At 48.6% G+C, this 19,639-nt stretch overlaps 7 protein-coding genes across 7 annotated transcripts; 2 read left to right on the top strand and 5 right to left on the bottom strand.

The window, feature by feature from the left end:
* Nucleotides 1-5,393: 5,393 nt before the first annotated feature.
* On the bottom strand, nucleotides 5,394-6,602 carry FPOAC1_002642 (uncharacterized protein; the record flags this gene model as incomplete). The annotated part of the gene is made up of 2 exons (XM_044847218.1): nucleotides 5,394-5,794; nucleotides 5,882-6,602. 2 exons carry the CDS (start codon nucleotides 6,600-6,602, stop codon nucleotides 5,394-5,396), a joined length of 1,122 nt encoding a protein of 373 aa, XP_044713134.1.
* A 1,632-nt stretch (nucleotides 6,603-8,234) lies between these two features.
* On the bottom strand, nucleotides 8,235-10,628 carry FPOAC1_002643 (uncharacterized protein; the record flags this gene model as incomplete). Its single annotated transcript, XM_044847219.1, has 1 exon — nucleotides 8,235-10,628. The coding sequence occupies one exon, from the start codon at nucleotides 10,626-10,628 to the stop codon at nucleotides 8,235-8,237; it is 2,394 nt and encodes a 797-aa protein (XP_044713135.1).
* A 342-nt stretch (nucleotides 10,629-10,970) lies between these two features.
* On the top strand, nucleotides 10,971-11,788 carry FPOAC1_002644 (uncharacterized protein; the record flags this gene model as incomplete). The annotated part of the gene is made up of 5 exons (XM_044847220.1): nucleotides 10,971-10,985; nucleotides 11,119-11,230; nucleotides 11,284-11,421; nucleotides 11,479-11,641; nucleotides 11,704-11,788. The coding sequence occupies 5 exons, from the start codon at nucleotides 10,971-10,973 to the stop codon at nucleotides 11,786-11,788; spliced, it is 513 nt and encodes a 170-aa protein (XP_044713136.1).
* A 294-nt stretch (nucleotides 11,789-12,082) lies between these two features.
* Nucleotides 12,083-13,366, bottom strand: FPOAC1_002645 (uncharacterized protein; the record flags this gene model as incomplete). The annotated part of the gene is made up of 2 exons (XM_044847221.1): nucleotides 12,083-13,234; nucleotides 13,289-13,366. The coding sequence occupies 2 exons, from the start codon at nucleotides 13,364-13,366 to the stop codon at nucleotides 12,083-12,085; spliced, it is 1,230 nt and encodes a 409-aa protein (XP_044713137.1).
* Nucleotides 13,367-13,880: 514 nt separating this feature from the next.
* FPOAC1_002646 (uncharacterized protein) lies at nucleotides 13,881-14,974 on the top strand (the record flags this gene model as incomplete). The annotated part of the gene is made up of 2 exons (XM_044847222.1): nucleotides 13,881-13,943; nucleotides 13,997-14,974. 2 exons carry the CDS (start codon nucleotides 13,881-13,883, stop codon nucleotides 14,972-14,974), a joined length of 1,041 nt encoding a protein of 346 aa, XP_044713138.1.
* A 227-nt stretch (nucleotides 14,975-15,201) lies between these two features.
* Nucleotides 15,202-17,745, bottom strand: FPOAC1_002647 (uncharacterized protein; the record flags this gene model as incomplete). Its single annotated transcript, XM_044847223.1, has 1 exon — nucleotides 15,202-17,745. The coding sequence occupies one exon, from the start codon at nucleotides 17,743-17,745 to the stop codon at nucleotides 15,202-15,204; it is 2,544 nt and encodes an 847-aa protein (XP_044713139.1).
* A 408-nt stretch (nucleotides 17,746-18,153) lies between these two features.
* FPOAC1_002648 (uncharacterized protein) lies at nucleotides 18,154-19,068 on the bottom strand (the record flags this gene model as incomplete). Its single annotated transcript, XM_044847224.1, has 3 exons — nucleotides 18,154-18,524; nucleotides 18,577-18,971; nucleotides 19,031-19,068. The coding sequence occupies 3 exons, from the start codon at nucleotides 19,066-19,068 to the stop codon at nucleotides 18,154-18,156; spliced, it is 804 nt and encodes a 267-aa protein (XP_044713140.1).
* Nucleotides 19,069-19,639: the final 571 nt, after the last annotated feature.

Genomic DNA, 19,639 nt, shown 5'->3' on the forward strand with positions numbered 1-19,639 from the left:
AAAGAAGAAATGATTTATAAAAAAGAAAGAAACAAAAAATGGTCCGAACTCACAGCAAGAAAGTAAAGAGAGTTGTTGATGGATCCATGATAAGCAACAAGTGACGGGTCCTCAGCACAGTTAATATGGAAGAACCCGCTGTAGGGATTATTTATGAGCTTGGGACTAATATGGCAAAGCAGCCAAAAAAAGGCCCACGATAGCGCCTAAAGACTCGGATGCTGGGAACTCTGAGAGCTTTAGATTAAGCAACAATAGGAGGCCGATGAAACACCATGAGGTGTTCGTCGCATGTCCAGACAGGCGCGAGATGGTGTTTGAGACCCGAGATTGGATGTTGATGATTGGATGTGAGACTACCAAACTACTGCGAACTTGCTGGCAGCCAATGATCTGTCGAGGGCCCTGGGACGTGACTGACAGTAAGCGCTGTGACGGAGTTTTTAGAACAACGCTTGACGAATATCGACAGGTACCGCGAGATGGGGCAAATTCAGGTACGGAATGCGGCACAGAGGGACAGCGCTTAAGCGCAGGGCATTGAATGCCAGGCGACACGGAAGCGAGACGAGAATATTCGGCGTCTGAGGCGAAGCAGCGCAACGCAGATGGAACAAAGGCGTGAGCGGAGAAGCAAGGGCGGCTAGTGTAGGTAGTTGCTTGCTTGCTGCTGTTCGTAACGGAGTTTGCTCGCTTCTCGCCTGCGACACTCGAGCAAAGTCGTGGCCCCAAGGTGATCGATGCTGCAAGTGCAAAGGCGCGCGCGCGGACGAAGGTTCCACTAACAAAGACGTAGACTCAGGTTTAATTGTGTTTGGTTTCGGCCAGTTTGCGTTATTGGTCGTCTCAGTCTCAGATGAGGAATGGATGGGAGGGAAGAAGGGAGAAAAGTAGATGCAGAAACATGGAAGATGTGAATTCAGTATGATAAATTGGAAAAAGGAAGGAAATGTGAGACTAGGTTCCTTCCCACCTTGCCTTGGCTGAACAATGGCGTTGGAATTCGAGATTGCGGAAAGAACGGGAGGAAAGATCCAAGGTGTCTAGCAAAGATGGGGAAGGAAAGCTCCTTCCACTCTTCGATTTAATTAAGCCTGACGTAAGTTGATAGAGTGAAAGGCCTCGCCAATCTATTAAGGTTAGTAGGTAAAACAAGAAACTCCATCACTTCGCTTGTTGCGATTGGAAGAGACTCATAACAATTCAGCTCAGCCCATGTTGCATGTATTGGTCTGGCCTCCAGTAGGACCAGCCAAGCTGAGATCGTGAGAGGTTGAGAGGCTCATAAACCTTGCAAAAAGGCGTCAACAAGGGGGAGGAGACTTGCTGCTTCCGGGATGGGTCTTGGGTTATTGGTCTATCGGGCTTGCGCTACCAAATATTGCCTGCTTCTTCAAGGTTACCTCCCGCGATTGATGATCACCAATGGACGACACAGATGCATGCCTCTATGCGAAGATCTGCAGTCACTGACTGACACCACAGTCTTTGTTATGGTCGGCGAACTCTCTAAGCACAGAGCAGACAGAACATAGACATGCATGATGAGGATTGTGCTACAGACAACAAAGGGACAAGGAGGACAGACAAAGGCCTCAGGGGAACAAGAGCGATCTTGTTTGGTCGGCATCACAATAACAAGGGTTTCCTAGCATATCGAACATTGGTGAGCTACCATTGGCCGAGTAGGCGTCTCGAGTGCTTGCAACATCGAACTGAACATGATCTTCTAAACTTGAATGAGTGTTAGTGCTCAGCCTGAGACCTTGTGGATCGTCAACGGACAAGGATCCTCACCAAGCCCAGCCGGGATTCTGGGATCGAGGAACTCCTTAGTGCTACCAAGGGCGTCATAAAAGATGGGGCATCCTGTGGGCATGACAGCTTGGCTGGCTGTGCGATTTATTACTGCCGACATTTGGCTAATTGCCATGTCTTGGATCCTCAAAAGGGGAGGGACGGGTGTGATCAGGATTGGCCAGACACAACAACTTGTCAATATTCGGCTGCAAGAATCTTTAAAAGAGTGTGTGGCTGCTTACTTGGATATATTCATATCAATACAAAATACTGCAGGTTAAAAACAGTAATTGTACAAGTCCATATCACTCACCTGTGACTTTTAAGGAGGCAGGTCTCATTCCAGTCTGAGCTCTCCACTCATACCTAAGCTCGAGCACCAGTTGACATGAAAATTCAGGGTCCTGTTAGTTGAAGCCACTGAAACCCGCCTGAGCCGCCGCCTTTATGGTATGGAGCAGCGGGCAATTTGGCGTCGGCGTTCTAGGGATAGGGAGAGTCAATAATAGAATAATAGGTCTGACCAAACCTGGTCTGGAAGTACGAAAAGGGAAAAGGGAAATAGAGGAGAGGTTTGTATCCGCATAAGCCCGCATTAGTAGTTGCTGAGTTATTTGGTTGGCATCCATCGCAGCCACGTCGGTCATCACCGTGGGCAACAGCTGCAAGCCCTATGCACTTCACTTTAAGCTGCAGCTGCAGAAGGCATGCACAATTAATTACACAACTGCTAACGATGCAAGCTTTCAACCTTGTTTTGCTTTTATTGTCTCGGATATTGACCTGCCTGCATCCTTATCTATCATCTCCCTTCCAACCCTTTGTTGACCTTGCTTTTGTTGGTGGTGAATCACGTCACGATATTCTCATGTTTTGAACACTTTTCAAGGAAACCTGATATTGCCAAGCCACATGTGCCATGTATTTTTCTTTTCTCATCCAGGCGCCAATTCAGACCCATTCATTTCGTTGTGGAGGATTAATATACCATAGTCTTCTCTCCCTCTCCAGCCTGTCTCCCTGTTTGTATGTGGATACATTGATCAACATCAAGAAAGAAAAAATCATGATCAAGAATTTTACTCTAACCATCCATGTCTCACAGTGCTTTTGTATTTGTGTGAGATTAAGGTTGCTCTAAGAGCCCTATTTTTCGTGACGAAGCTGCATCTATCGATTTCACATTAGACTTCGAGGGATACCCATATCAACTCTAACCATCCATGTTGACAGGGTGCCAAGGCGGAAGATAACGAACCGTCTTCTCAGGTATGTCTAAGCACATAAAGTAGTCCTCGCTTGTTTTTCCCCGTGCCGTTATCTTCTATATGAAACATTTGTCACTAGACTACCGAACTATCCACTCTGCTGGTTATGTTTGTACAACTCGTGTATTACATACTAAATTAGTATATAGTTCTTGTGGCTGAGACAAGCAGGCAGTCAATGTTTTCCCTATCCGTCTTGTCATTGTGGAATGTGAGTGACACAGACATACATGATTCAACGAACGCCCTACATACAACCAGCGAACATCTTCATCTCCGAGAGCCACCCTTATAGACCGAACCTATCGGGCCGGTGCTTTTTTAGTCCTAAAAACCAGAAACGGCGCGCCAAGTTTCATTCAACGTCTTCTAGGGTAGACATGAGCGTTCTGCTTCTCTTTGCCCCGTGTAATTAATTTCGAGGCTGTCATTCCCCCCGCGTATCGAACCTACTCTTGATCAAAGCGTTTTTGTTTCGGCGTTTCACCGCTTCTCGATGCCGTAGTTTCTTCCGGTACAGGAGATAACTCACATAGTTTAGCTAGTTCGCCAATAAGTTCTTCACGCTTAATACATAGTAAACATTTCAGCTGCTGAAGTGTGGAGTCGTTGATAAAAGAGCGGGCAGGCAAACAAGTGATATGATTTCTGACCACGTAGTGTAGTTAACCCCAACACTCACTTTTTACATGTCATTTCAAATCAATTGAAAAATCTGTAATTTACAAACTAACAATATTTAATGAACATAAACAGTTTTAAAATCAGATAAGATATATGATGTAGTAGAGGGATGTTAGGGAAGGTATATTAATGTCAGTGAAAGTGAAAGCGCAAGCATAATCAACGAATACCTGAGCAAGCTCATCAACACAGTTCAACTAGATGCACATAATAAGATCATTATATGAAAAGTCTCCTTCCAGGAGTTCTCAGTTTTTTATTTATTTAAATTCTATAATGCATTCAAACCACTTGGTAAAATTTGACATTATAAACTTGAGTACCTAACCAAGTGCATATTGGAATACTTCTCTTAAACTCTATAGGGTAAGCAAATCACAAAAGTTGTCATGATCATGATTTCAACCCGTATGATAATCGTATTTCCTTATGATAACTAAGTTTCCCAAAGATTGCTTTGCCTTTCGATTAGCTAATTGTTATTAAATCTTGAATTTGTAGACTGATCTCTCCAAGCTCACTCTCGGTTTGTCAACATCGTCTATCTGATGTTTTTATTTTTGTTTGCGGACTCAAGTCTCGTCATTTACCTTCACCTTGATGGTATTATATCTGACAACACTGGCATTTCTGTGCAAACCTTGAGTAGTACATAAACCCCAGTAGCGAGGTCCATGGTAGCAAACTACATACCTACGTTGTCGCCTAACATGTCTTCTTGAGACTCCTATTGCTACTTCCATGTTTACCTCGGCTCATGTTTCTCACCATGTGCAACACGATCTTCGACCTGATAATACTCAAGGTTGAACGCATCGAACCTCCTTGAGACCAATGATATGCTATAACATACCCCATCCGGGTCTCTTTCAACTCAAAAGGGCGAACTGAGCACCTAACACATCCAATGCAGGCACAAAAACCCACCACACGACGCATCTCAGTTTCAAAATAACAATTGCTAATAATCTGCGTCACAATTCTATCCTGATGGCCAATCCGACACAATATTATGTACCTGTGCGAATTCATTCTCATAGTGTATTCCCTCCTGTTTTGACTATGTCCTGTTCTCGCTTGCTTCTGCAGGAATGAGCTTCAAGTTGACAATCTTCAAACTGCATTTGCTTTCCCTACCGCTAAAAACGATCCGTACACCACATTCCAAACAGTATGGTACAAATTCATATGCAAAACAAACAGAGTGAAAAACACTCGCCCACCCAGCAGCACCTTTCCCTCGGCAGCCGCCACCTGCTGCTACCCAACCAGGTCCGTCTCGATTATCGTAGAGGGATTCAATGACATAACAGGAGTGGTGGTTTGATGATAACGAAAGTGGGAAGGATATATTAGGCCCAAGGAGTTGGTCCATCAGGCGCCTCATTAAAGCCGTGAATTAAAGATATTACCGTGAGCTTCGCCTTGATAATAATTGTCGATACCGAAAAAGATGTCATGCCCGCAACCAATCCAACCCATAGCAAAAGCGCCCCATCGAAAAAAAAAGTGTTGACAAACCGATCGCATGCCAGCGATCTCCAGCACCTAAGTAATGTTTTTGTTTTCTCATTGGTTTGTGTATCATGTGCTCCTCATGTTGAAATCAAAACTGTTCATGTGTCAATACCCCGGACAGATCTACTGGGCCTTGGCCTCTTGCTTGGCCTTCTTCTCGCTGGGTTTGTTGGTTCTTGAGCCCTTGTACTTGGTGTCGAGAAGAGTGTCCCAGAATGTGAAAAAAGGCTGGGCAAAGTTTGTCTTGATTCCGTAATGTTGGTGGTGAATATCGTGGTATTCGGCGTTGTTACTGGTAACGACCTGAAGAGGGTCCCATGGGAAAGCGTAGCCACAGTGGTCGTCGACAGTCTTGATCGTGGACATGGAGAAGAACAGAATTCCCTGGCGAAGAGTCATGCGAGTAACCTTGAATGCGACGGCAGCACCAAGCGTATCGAGGAGGAAACCCTCAACAGGATGATTGTAGAGAGCGCCATAAGCGTAAGGTACATAAAGACGGTGGTGGCGGGAGTGGAAGTGAACTGCAGACCCAAGTTAGCTTTGACGAAACTCAATTGACAGCGAAGATGCCGCAGAAGTCGGCAACGCTTTGCCTGCGTGAAACTTACCATACAGCCACTTGTTGACATGCATCAATCGGTGGAGGAAGTACTGCCAAGTATCGATGATAGCGGCGCCGATAAAGTATTGGAGGGCGGGTATCATGAAGTTGTAAATGATCTTGGCCAATGTGATCTCCCAGGACGCGAAAGCAGGCTCCGAGTTCGCGTTGACGAGAGAGGGATAGTAACCACCAGCGATAGCCCCGGCCAGCAGGGGATGGGAATCGAGAAGACCCTTTGAAATGGCGGTAGCATTGAGGCCGACGAGACCGAGGAAAGTCGGAAGAGCTCTTTGGGCGATACGAATGCGGGTAGCCCAAACAGCAACGTCATACTCGCCCTTGCCTACCATCTCGGGGGGCTCCGACAAGGCGAGGAGTGCGCCGGTGACGACTTGGATGATCTGCTGTATGATAACATCGCGAGCGACTTGATAACGGGAAACGTGGTTGCGCTTTGTGATTTCTTCGGGGGTGTGAAGTCGATATTGAGGGAACAAGTCGAGTACGTCGATGGCGTGGAAGGTGAGAGACAAGGCCCAGTAGACGACGACAGGGAGCAGCAGATTGAGCCAAAAGTCGGAGACCCAGGACAAGAGGTCAGGCTGGACCTCGAGGCTGAAGACAGGTAGCGGCGGTAGAGCTGTTTCGAAGAGCGTATGGTTGAATGATGTGCCAGGCGCAACCATTGCGGAACCGTCGGCGAGGATGGAGCTGTCGTTGCCCATGACGGGTTGGATATTAGAGTATGTGCTATACTTTTGATGCGTCGCGAGTATAAATTTAGAAGTAGTCGAGCTGGACAAGGAGCGAATGAGTTGAAAGTTGAGCGCAAGCCGCACAACTGTAAACAACAAGCAAAATAAGAAAACCAATTATTCAACAGTTGAGTCTCTTTTAGACAAATGAGGGTTAGATTTTAGAGTTGGAGGATACAAGGAATTGGAGGGGAAAGGGAGTGTCAAGCTTTTGGATGGAAGGCAAGATCAAGTTATTAACTGGGCTGGTAGACTGACTGGGGGGGGGGTTAGGGAAGATTAGATTAAGGCGCGTTCGTCCATCCAATCGCTCGCGCCGCTGGGTCCTCTAAAGTGGCAACCCACCTCAGGTACAAGCGAAAAATACTGATATACAGTACCTACGCTTTGCCCGGGAGCTTCGGAGACAATCAACTGTGCGATGGGATGGGATCCATGGGACCCTCAAAAAGTCCATAGAGTCCAATTAATCGTCCGGAGCCCGTGCCAAGAGACTATAGTACAGTAATCAATCTCCTTTTGCAGACTTGACGTTTTATGCGCCATTTCAGGCCTCGTTTGTTCTCCTGAAGAGTCAGAGTACCTAATTCCCAACGTCGCATCATGGATCATGACATTTTGTATCACCGTGGAGTGGCGGCATCGGCATCGGCATCAGCCCACGCGTGTCACTGTGCTGACAGTTTAATTACTTAAATCAATCACATGTGTCAAAGTATGTACCCGTAACATGGCACAAAACTACCAACACTGTTAACAAAGTGGGTTCACTAATAACTGTCATTGCTTTCAATGAACTCAGAAAACGTACGAATGTCATGTCTCCCTATTAATTCATGCCATGAGCGTAGGCCAAGCCTTGCAAAGCCTCTTGTGGCTCATGCCACTGAAACGTCACCAACAGGTCATGCGTCGTTTATTCAAATAGCCCCCAGCTTTGAATTCGACTAAATCAGGGGTAGGCCTCTAGATCATGCCAGCTGTGGTCGTTTAGATTCCCTTTCCCTGGCTTGAGCGCGAGCCTGAAGCAAGCTCAACCCGCGTATAAATCCGGGGCAAACTTGACCCCTGGCTTACCTTGTCAGGCGCTGAAGATCATAACTTGAAAAGGAGTGCAAAAATCACCGCGGCTTCCGGATACTGTAGTCCGATTTAGATAAGCAATTCGATATTAAGAGAATATTTATCTGCTCAGACAGGACTTGTAAAGTAACCAAGCACTGATACTAGATATGACACGACAGTTGAGATGCTGATCTTTCTACGTCTGCCGTGTAATTCTATTGGGCCGTGTCTGACCTATTATATTGCAATCCCGTATGTATCAATCCCGTTCATTATTTCTTAGCTGCAAGTCAACTTGACGAAACATACAAACAACTGTCTTGAACCAACTAACAAGCTTCTCGCGTCATTGGTACGCGGAGGATTAAAACGCAAAAATCATTTTTCATTCATGTTGAATAGGCTTTACGAAATACCATCGCAAGCATGCCTTCTATCTCGTCCTTAGATATAATTTTTAGCCCCGTTTTTAACCTATATTCCTATCCCATCATAAAACCGAATTGACTCCATAAATCGCCTATTTTCTTATCCCAATCACGCTCCAGTATTCTTTCGCTTGCTAGGCACCGTGGTCTCAGTCTTCCACGAGTCGACGTTGTGAATGAGGCAAGCCTCGCCTTGGTCACGTCGGGTGAGACGACCGATGCGGTAAACCTTCTCGCCGCCATCAGTGAGGGTCTTGGCAACGGCATCAGCCTTTGTGGCATCGACAGCGATGACCATACCAACACCAGAGTTGAAGGTGCGGCACATCTCGATAGGCTCGACGTTGCCAGCCTCACGGAGCCACTTGAAGACAGGGGGGATCTCCCATGAGCCAAACTCGATCTCGGCGGCAAGGGATTCGGGAATCATGCGGGGTACGTTCTCAACGAGACCGCCACCAGTGATGTGAGCAAGACCTTTGATCTCAGAAAGGATGGGGAGGAGAGCCTTGACGTAGATTCGGGTAGGGGTGAGGAGAGACTCGCCAACTGTGGTGGACTGGTCCCAGGGAGCGGCGTCAGCGTAGCTCAGACCAGCGTGAGAGACGATACGGCGAGCAAGGGAGAAACCGTTGGAGTGAACACCAGCGGAACCAAGACCAAGGAGAACATCATCCTGGCCCATGTCGTCCTTACGGGGAAGCTTGGCCTCAGCAGTAACAGTACCAACAGCACAACCAGCAGCATCATAATCATCCTTCTGATACATGCCTGGCATCTCAGCAGTCTCGCCACCAACAAGAGCACAGCCGGCTTGACGGCATCCGTCAGCAACACCCTGGACGAAATCAGCAGCAGTGGAGAGGTCCAGCTTGCTGCAGCCGTAGTAGTCGAGGAACATAACAGGAGTAGCACCCTGAACAACAAGATCGTTGACGTTCATGGCAACCAGATCGATACCAACAGTGTCGTGCTTCTTCATGGCCTGGGCAATCATGAGCTTGGTACCGACACCATCAATGGCACCAACGATGATTGGGGCTTGAGGGTAGCCGGCCTTGGACAGGTCAACCTCACCACCGAAGCCACCAATTTCGGCGTCAGCGCCAGGTCGCTTAGTGCTGGCGACGGCCTTCTTGATCTTCTCGACGAAATCGTTACCAGCCTGAATATCGACACCAGCCTGGGCGTAGGTCATAGAAGCCTGCTCAGTAGAACGGAACGCGCGGTGGGCAATGTCCTTTCGGTAGAAAGCACCCTCAAACTCGATAGCCTTGTTCTCGAGGGCAGCGTAGGCAGCATCAACGGCAGCTCGGAGAGAGTCGCCAACAGCGTTGATGGCAATAACACGACCACCAGAAGTCTTGAGGCCATCGCTGTCAAGTGTAGTACCGGCGTGGAAGATGTTACAACCAGGAGGAGGAGTCTGAACAGTCATGGCCTTGCCCTTAGGATAAGAACCGGGGTAACCACCAGAAGCAAGAACAACAGTAGCGCTAAACTTGTTCTCGATGGTCAACTTGCAGTTGTCAAGGTATCCATTGGCACAAGCAAGCATGATCTCAGCCAAATCGGTATCAGCAGAGAGAAGAGGAAGGACAGTCTGTGTCTCGGGATCGCCGAATCGGACGTTGTACTCGAGGACCTTAGGGCCCTTGCTGGTGATCATGAGACCAGTGAAAAGAACACCGCGGAAAGGCTGCTGCTCTCGTCGCATACCGGAGATGGTGGGCTCGAGAATCTCGCGGTCAATGAGCTCGGTAAGCTCCTTGGTAGCAATGTTTGTAGGTGCATAGCAGCCCATGCCGCCAGTGTTGGGGCCCTGGTCTCCGTCAAAGATGCGCTTATGGTCTTGAGCGAGAGGCAGGGATCGGATAGCGTAGCCATCGCAAAAGGTGAGAACACTGAGCTCGTCACCAATCAGAAGCTCCTCGATAACAACCTCATCACCAGCATCACCAAACTCCTTGTCAACCATGATTTGCTTCAGGGCAGCCTTTGCCTCCTCCTTGGTCTCGGGAAGAATAACACCCTTTCCAGCGGCAAGACCAGTGGCCTTGATAACAACGTCATGATCGACGCTGTCAACGTAGGCACATGCTTTGGCGTAATCGGAGAAATTCTCGTAAGCGGCAGTTGGAACGTTGTACTTCTTCATGAAATCCTTAGAATAGGTCTTGCTGCCCTCAAGGCGCGCAGCCTCCTTCGAGGGACCGAAGCAGGGGATGCCTGCGTTTCGGAACCATCCCTCAACGCCGTCAACGAGAGGAGCCTCGGGACCGGGAACGACCAGGTTAACACCATTTTCTTGGGAAAACTTGATGAGACCAGCAAAATCCTCGGCCTTGACTGAAGTGACGTTGGAGGTCTTGGGGCATCCAGCAGTACCTCCGTTACCGGGTACAGCAAAGATCTGCTCAACTCGAGAAGACTGGCTAAGCTTCCAAGCCAGAGCGTGCTCACGGCCACCGTTGCCGATGAGCAAAATTCGGAGGTCGGCCATAGTTGATCGCAAAAATATGTGACGAGGGAAAAAACGAATACTCTGTAGTACAAATGCTATCCCGAGAATCGGCAGGGTTCAAGAATCCACCTGGTAAGCTTGATTGGCTGAGAGCTTCAATACGGTAATGGAAAAAATTTACGGCGTCTAGATGTGCCTTTTTTACTTTGCGTGCCGCTAATCTCTTTGAAGCCCCCACTACCCCGCCACTGGGACTTTGATTTTTATTATCATCAGGCTTTATTTCTATCCCTCTACTGCGCTCCTCTTTGCCAGTCTTTTCTCTTCTCACCATCCTATCCTACCCATCTCCAAAAGGTCCAACAGACTCAAACCGCCATCATGCTTATCTACAAGGTACGATCCCCCAACAAACCCGTTGCTCTACATTGCTTGCCATCTTCAGTACCCCGCTATCTGTTGATCTTTCTACCCCGCGCTTGGTTGTGGTACTCTTCGCATGATCTTTCACTGACGGCTGCAACTACAGGACATCCTCAACGGTGACGAGCTCATCTCCGACTCCTACGATCTCAAGGAGGTCGATGGCGTCGTTTACGAGGCCGACTGCGCCATGATCGAGGAGGGTGGTGTCAATGTTGGTATGTAATAATGAATGTTCAGCCTCGTTACTTTTGCTGACATTTTCTTCTAGACATCGGCGCCAACGCTTCCGCCGAGGAGGCTGCTGAGGATCTCGATGACACCGTGGTCAAGGTCAACAACATTGTCAGCTCCTTCCGCCTTCAGAGCACCACCTTTGACAAGAAGAGCTACCTGGCCTACCTCAAGGGTATAGAAAGACCTCATAAATGATCAAGGACCGAGTAGTTTGTTAACGTTAATTTAGGTTACATGAAGCGCGTCAAGGCTGCCCTCCAGGAGAAGGGTGCCTCCGAAGAAGAGGTCAAGGCCTTCGAGACCGGCGCTCAAGGTTTCGTCAAGAGCACCCTCCTCCCCAACTTCAAGGACTTCGAGTTCTACACCGGCGAGTCTATGGACCCCGATGCAATGTACGATTTCCTCGTTTCTCAACTTTGACTATGCTGGTGATGGATTGCTAATAATTTCGTAGGGTCGTCCTCCTCAACTACCGTGACGACGGTGTTACCCCTTACATCATCGTCTGGAAGCACGGTCTCTCTGAGATGAAGGTCTAAGTTGGCAATGATGCCACGGTGATGTTTTTGGTTCTGCTCCATCCTGTCTACAATGACAACCAGGCGAGCAGTTATTTAGATTACGAGCCACACGAATCTCGATTTCGACGCTGGTATATCCCTCGAGATGCAGCGACGAGACGAAATAAAAGAAAGAAAGAAGTTACGAGTTCCAGCTATGTTATTTTGTCGCCTTTTTTGCAGTGATAAATGTGGTTGCTTTAAGATAATATTGGTAAATCGAACGCCGTCAGCGCCTAGCAATGCTAGTTTCCTTAACTCGCGTCGTGTAAATCAAAACTGGGGCCTCGTTGCCATGGGAATTGGCGGTGGTTCATCATCAGTAGGAGGAGCCGACGCGCTCACCAGAGCTGGCTTCTTCTTCGGCGGAGGTGGCGGCGGCGGCTTTTTCTTTCCAGCTACATTTGCCATGCCTGTGGAAGATACTCCAGAAGTATCGCCCTGATCTTGGGCTTGATTGCCTTGTAATTTGGAGTAAGAATTCTGTGCTTTATCCAAAAGACCGTACTTTTGGTTGAAATTGTTTGCTGCCTTGGCTCCAGCGGCAACTTGTTCACCATGGCGTTGACGGAAGTTGTTGGCTGTGCTGGCGGCTGTCCGGGCGTCTGAAAAGGAAACTGAAGAAGGATCCTTTTGAAATGATGAGGCAGTCTTGAGGGCGGCTTGTTTCTGCGCCCACGTAGTTCCCTCGCTGGGGGGTGGGGGTGCTGATGCATTGGCATTAGATGACGATGTGCCGAGCTTAGAAAATCGGTTCTGTAGTTCGCTCATATGCGATGGAGTCTGCGCAGGAGGAGGTGAAGCGACGCCGGGGCGTGGAGGTGGAGGTGGGCTAGGAGATGCAGCAGTTGCAGGGCTAGAGCGACCAATGCCGAAGCCAGGAACGTTAATACCTGCCGCGCCCAAGCGGCTCACTGCTCCTTGGTTCAGGAGTCCATTCTCGATAAGAGCAGGGCTAGCGGCGGGCGAGCTCCCCACTGTGCTCGCAGAGTTGGTCCTCGGGGGAAGACGGGGTGGTAGGCTAGGAGGTGCTGCTCTGCCTCCTCCTACACCCGTCATGGCTGACTGATATGATGGAGGCTGCGCCGAACGTCCATCAGCGCCGTCTCTTCTTCCGGGCGGCTTAGGTAGGTTGTCTGTCGATAGGCCGGTGGTATTTACACGGTAAGGACCGCGAGGCTTTGGCGGCTCCTCTGTTTGTTCCTGAGGATTGGTATATCCACGTTCTTGAGAGACAGGGGCGTGAGGATCCTGATGGTTCGATGGAGAGGCAGTGTCCTTTCTGGGCGCTGCTGGAATGAGGCCAGTACCAGTACGCTTAGGAGGTGGTGCAAAGCTTGAAGGATCCTTCAGTTGTGATATAGGAACAGAGACATGGTCACTTCTGTCGGCATCATCAGACTTTCCTCTTCCAACAAGACCTTTCTACCGTGATGTTAGCTAGCTTCTGATAGTCGGTAAGAAGAGGAGATTGCTTACAACTTGGCCCTTGAAGGTTGTACCTGACTTTTCAGGGTGCCACCCATTTTTCATAATATCCTTGTATTTGCTGGACATGATGAGTTGCCTAGGCAGTGAAGGATATGGATCTTTCCGCTCCTAGAATTCAAGGAATGAAGCTGGAATAGACAAGTCGCTTGAGGTCAACTTAAGTTGGGCCTAAATCAACTGGGTACGGGAGTGACGCACAAGCTAAGCCACTGAAGACAAGGTCAAGCCACAAGTTGGCGGGGTTGCTCATGTCATGGAATTGATGGATTGTCCTGACACCTTGCGATTCAGGCGGTGACATGTCTTTCATGATACTTCTACAGTCATCATCTTGACTTGGATTTGGGATCCTGTAGTTAAGGTCTTGCCGCTTGCCGTTAGAGGGAAATGATTTCTTGTACCCTGGATTTTTGTCATAAGCTATACGGCTTGGAATACGATTCTGTAGACTTGTCTACTCACTAGGTAAATAGACATACCTACCAACCTATGAATTGACAAATTTCCATTTACGCGACAAGACGCGTCTTCAAACTTCCTCCCACTACAACTTCACTTGATTCCAATACAGCGTCCCGCCATGGCATCGCAACAAAACTCAGACTACGAGCTTTTAACAGAGCACTTTGGATACCCTCCAGCCGTATGTGATACCTCTAAAAGATTCATCATGGCTGGTCACTAATTCTCTTTCAGTCCCTGCTTGACGACATCATCAATACAGTCAACGTCCTCGCCGATCGCGCTCTTGACTCAGTCGAACGTCTTCTCCTCTCCATCCCACCACAAGCTCTCGGTTTCTCTAGTAAACATGCGCAGAAAGATGGCTCTCCCGCATTACCGCCCGATGAAGCGGCTAAACTAGAGATCGAACATGGCACACACCAGCTCGAGACACTACTAAACGCGTCCATTGACAAGAACTTCGATTTATTCGAGCTATACACAATGCGAAACATCTTGACAGTGAGACCCGATGACCAGCCATACATGCTCTTGGCGCATTACGAGGGTCTGGACTTTGCAGGACTGGAAGGACAGGATCGCCCAACGACTGAGTCGGTGACTGCACTACGGAGGAGATTACATGCTAGCCAGCGACTACAAACGGCGCTGGAAAGCGAACGGACACGTAATGATGCTCTTCTTGAAAAGTTGAGATCTTTGCTGGGTGTGGTGCCGGGTGTAAAGGCAGAGGAAGGACAAGCTACCCCAGATCCGCCGGCACCAGATGGCTCAGCATTTGGATTTTTGCGCGAAAAGGCAAGTCTTCAAACCGCTGGGACCGACAAGCCCATCGCGACGACGACCGAGTTCACTCTTTCTCAACTACAAGCCCTTCGTGCTCTGTCAACTTCACTACGCACATTGCTTCCTGATCTTGGCCCTGTGGATGAGGGTACCTCTGCCGATCATACTGCTAGTGGTTCGCGCACCTGGAGGCGTGAGCGTCTGGAATATGTTGAGGGCGCATCGCGGAAATACCTGGAGGCAGCGAGAGGGCTGGAGCTTGGAGAGCAGGGTGAGGTGCGCGATGGCGAATGGCAAGGCGAAGGACGCAAAATAACAAGAGGCGATGTCGAGGGTTTAGAGCAGATTGCTTCGATGCTAGGACAAAAGTCGTCGACGACAGGGGAGGTTTCTGGTGATGGAGAGCCAATGGATGAATCATAAGTTGAGTTATGTGAATTCATCACAAGGGACAAATTTGATATCTTGGAAAGGCGTCCAGGCGTAACATGGTAATGGATGCATCACAAATGAACAGCAATGCATCTTTTGAATATACAAATATGTGCCTGAGGCATGGTAAATACATGATCTATTCAGCGAGGAATCAAACCTCTGATACAGTCTAGTAAGTTCTGATACTGGTACATTTTCGTTCGTTCGTTCATCGTTTACCTACGAGAATACTGCCTCAGCTTGGCACCATCCACCAAACCATTGTGTTGAGCCATGTACCAAAAGTGGTGCTTCCAGTACCTTTGGTTCGCATCCTTGTCGGCTTGTTTGTTGTTGAGCTGGTGCTCGACTACGATATCCACAACCCTCTGAGCAGTCTCCTTGTCTCCATGCTGGAGGAGCGCCTGGACCAGGTCGGTGAGAGACGCCAGCGACGTGACGGGGCGACCAGAGTCAGCGAGGTCGTCAAAGATAGCCATGGCTTCTTTGACACAGCCGCTGATGGCATAAGCAGCCGTAACGCGCTCCCAGAGTGTTTGGTCGCCGCTGGAGATTGTAGTGAGGTTGTTCTCCTTGAGCAGAGAGCGAATCTTGTTCACATCCGGAGGGTTATGACGAAGGGCACGCTCGACTAGGATGGTGATCATGTGCGGAGTGAGACGGGAACCGAAACCATTTCCGCGCATGTGCTGCTGCAGTGCGGCAATGACATCGTCAGAGCAGTTGGGGAGACCGTCCAGGGTGTAAAGCACCTTGCCGTACGTCTCGAGATTGGGTTTGAGGCCGGCTTGCTCGATTTCGCTAAAGACAGACTTCATGGCAGAGACCTGCTCCTCGGCACTGGCATCGCGCATGCTACCAATGACAGTTTCAAGGAGAATGGTGAATGTGGCGGAATCAGGCTCAACACCATGTGTCTGCATGGAACGCAGAAGCTGGCTGATCTCGTCGTGGTGACCCAAACGGATGGTCTCACGAATGAGGATGTTGTATGTACGGGTATTGGGCTCAATACCTTGCTTTCCAGCCCAGCCTAGCAGCTCATGCGCCGCCTTGGGATTTGCATGTAGCAAGCCCTTGAAGGCAGCGTTGACAGTCTCGATGTTGGGCTCCACAGCCTGGTCCTGAGTTCCATTCTTGACCGCCTGGCGCCAATTGTCTAGCATTTCTGAAAGTGCCTCGATGCCCTTTTGATGTTGTCCGAGCTCAATAAGAGCCGACACACGCTCAGTCCAGATGACGCTGTCCAACTTTGTACCGGACTTGACAAGTTGATCCCACAGCATTTCAATCCTGCTGATATCCTTGCACATCTTCCATCCGTGCATCATGCTCGTGTACGTCCTAATTGTGGGCTCAAGCTTGAGCGATTTCATGAGGTTGATCGTCTCTTGAGTTTGAATTGGCCGACGGATCGCACACCACACAAAAACCCAGAAGTCGAGAAAGTCGGAGTCCTCGGCCAGTTCGGCTTTGAAGGCCGGACTGTCTTGCAGCTTGGCTGTCACTGAATGCCAGATGGAGCCGATAGCGCCTGGATCGCGCCTTGTATAAGCCGTTCGTAGCTGCCTGTGGAAGTTGATGATACTTCTGTGCGCGTCAGGATCGTGGTGAAGTTTAGTCTCCTTTTTGGTATTGTTGATCATTTCGACTGCCATCGGCCACTGTTTTGAAACATATTCTTCAAGTTCTGCGAGCCTTGCAGGAGGGACAGAAGAAGGCTTGGAGAATGCAGCCTCGACATCAGCTCGCGTCATAGTGTACTTTGATAGCACAGGCTTGATAAGGAAGAACAAAGGCGACAGCATTGCCTTGTATGAAAGACCTCCGTATCTTGTATCGGATGCGATAGCCATACTGGCCAAGAGCGCGGGCATGATTTCTCGTGCTTGTGGAGGTGAGAATTGGAGAAATATAGAGGCTAACGCACGAGTTGCTTGTTCTCCCCGAGACATGGATCCATCACTCTTGATGTACTGAGAGATATCCTTCAGGACTTCTGTCGCAGAAGGCAGCGCAAAGCGTAGCGTCTGGCGGGCCTCGCTAGGCCGCTTGAGTTGAGAAACATGTTTCCACAAATTGAGGATCCTCGCTCTCAATTCTGAACGGTCCTTTGAGCTGTTCTTTACCTGCAATACCCTACAGCACAAGCTCAGGATGAGGTCGTTCCTGATGCTCAGGTCGTAAACTCCGAGGTCTCTGTACTTCTGCGCTATGTCCAGACTGTTGTTGTAATCACCTCTCTCAATCATGTAGTCGCGTTGTTTGGCGAGCAGTTGAAGCGTGGCCGTGTAAATTGGTTTGGGGATGTGGCCTCCAAGTGCTATGATGCTTGGCCAGATCTCGTCCTGAAAAATCTTGTACATTTTTTCCATGGACACCTTTGGTGATATCAAGGCGTTAAGTAATGTGGTGATTTCAAGCTCACTCCGAATAGGCGGAGACGTAGTGACATAAGTTGTGTCTTTGGGAGTTATAACCTCCCTGGGGCTCACAACCTCTTTGAAGAGGGCCAATGCTGGGTCCTCATCGGATTGCCTGTTTTCTTTGAAGGCATTATATCCTTTTCTTTGACCCGGATGTCGCGATTGTGAATCCCTTCTTGTGTTGGTTGGCCTTGAGGATGCTGGCGACCTGGTCTCAGCTGCGGTGGAATAAGAGGCTGCAGCCCCAAGCCGCTTAGTCGAGGCTGAAGCTGAAACTGGGGTCGATCGCCATTGAGATGAGCATCTTGAACAGACTGTCCGAGATGCGTACATTTTCAAGCCTTTGGGCGATTTATTGCAGTCGCATTTGCAATTTGTTGCTTAATCATGGTTGAGGCTTGATTATATTTTTAGGTCAAGGACGGACAAGATGTGCGTCTAGCCAATCATGTGAGGCCTGTTGCAACCCACCTTGTTAAACTTCGGTGTGCATATTCCCGACATGTCCTAATAAAAGATGAGCTACGCAATCAAAACATATCAAAGACAAGTATTTAGTACTTACTAACTACCTGTGTCTGGAACTATCGGTTTGGTATACAAGTTTGTAACGGTTTCTATTTTTTGTAATATTTATGACTTTAATCTCATTTGAGGAGTTGATGCATATTGGCAAACCAAAATCAATGATTCATCATCAGTGCCTCTTTGACATGTAAAGTAGAAAAACTCTTCTCATGATTACAAAGAAGCCTTAAACTTGCCGTCAATCTCAATAATCTTCTCAACGCTCTTCTTATAGCCCTCTTCATTCTTGATCATTTCAACGTATGCTGCCACCTTGGGGAACACGGTCTTCCACGACTCTTCTCCCTCAAAGGTGCCAAGCTTGTCAAGTTCCGGCTCAGACGCGATCAATGGGAAGCTGAGCAGGATATCAGCCGACGTTAGCGAAGTACCGCAGATGTAGTCGCCTCCTGATGTGGCCAAATGACCCTCAATCATCTTCAAGTTGACTTGCAGATTGGGGGCAATGAATGAGGAGATGACTCGGTTGGCCAGCATTGTTGAGATGGGGCGGATGAAAAACGGAACCATTGGGGATTTGAGCACTTGAAGACAAGTTAGCAAAAGGCAATGCATTGAGAACAGAGTCGAACGTACTGCCGATGACAAGTCCCATAACCAGAGGGGGCATGAGAGTACCCTCACAGTAATGAAGGTAATACTGATATCTCATCCACATCTCAGTCTCGCCTCCAATCTTACCCTCCATACCCTCCTTCCATCGCGAGGGCATCAGCCTTTTACCCTCAGGTACATTCTCCGTAAGATACTGTGTAATGAAGCCGCTCTCAGCCAAGGTAATGGGCTCAGCGCCCTCCTCAGCACCAGCGGGTGTGAGCTGAATCACGGGCGACTTTCCTAGAGGATGAATCTTCTGGAGCTCTGGAGGAGCAAGGAATGTCTGTTTGTTGCGGTGGAAAATTTCGAGCTCATAAGGCAGCTTGAGCTCCTGGAGGAGCCAGAGAATACGCTGAGAGCGAGACTTTTCGAGCCTAGTTCCATAAGTTAGTATCAGTGATTAAGAGTGTGAATGAAACCATGAAAGACGCACCAAAAGAGCTTGACATTGGGGAGTTCGTTGGAAGCCATTGCGAAATGTATATATGGTAGAAATTGTCCAGTATACGCGTAACCGATTTTTGAATGAAACAAAGCGTACACACACCAACTCAACAAAGTTTGGGCGCCTCGAATTATATATGTACTACATAGTCACGTCGCTTTTTGTAGCCTCGGCCAAGCTTCCCAATGTGGGCAGCCTAACTAGACTGTCCGATGGATGAATTATGACATCCTTGCGGCCTCACACCATTGTCGTTGGCTGGTGGATGTAGATCAATTGAGATCCACATGTCATATATCACATGTACCGAGTATCTCAGCTCGAGCCGCCTCGTACCACAATGGATCTAACTGGTACATGTTTTGTGATTCGTCTCATTTCATACAAACAAATGCCTCTAAACTTTAGCCTTTCATCTAACTTGGTCTATGCCACTCCCTGATGCTGCCGTTCGCCATGATGTACCTAGTACAGTGCAATGCAATGCAATGATGAACCTGTCTCCATAATGATCCGCCTTCAACAAAGCAAACATACGAGAACCAAACGCCATGGGTTCTCCAAGACTCCTCCAATCTGGCACAATGCCAAAAACAA

This window comes from Fusarium poae, chromosome 1 (genome assembly GCF_019609905.1).
Source record: "Fusarium poae strain DAOMC 252244 chromosome 1, whole genome shotgun sequence".
In the NCBI taxonomy this organism is placed as follows: domain Eukaryota; kingdom Fungi; phylum Ascomycota; class Sordariomycetes; order Hypocreales; family Nectriaceae; genus Fusarium; species Fusarium poae.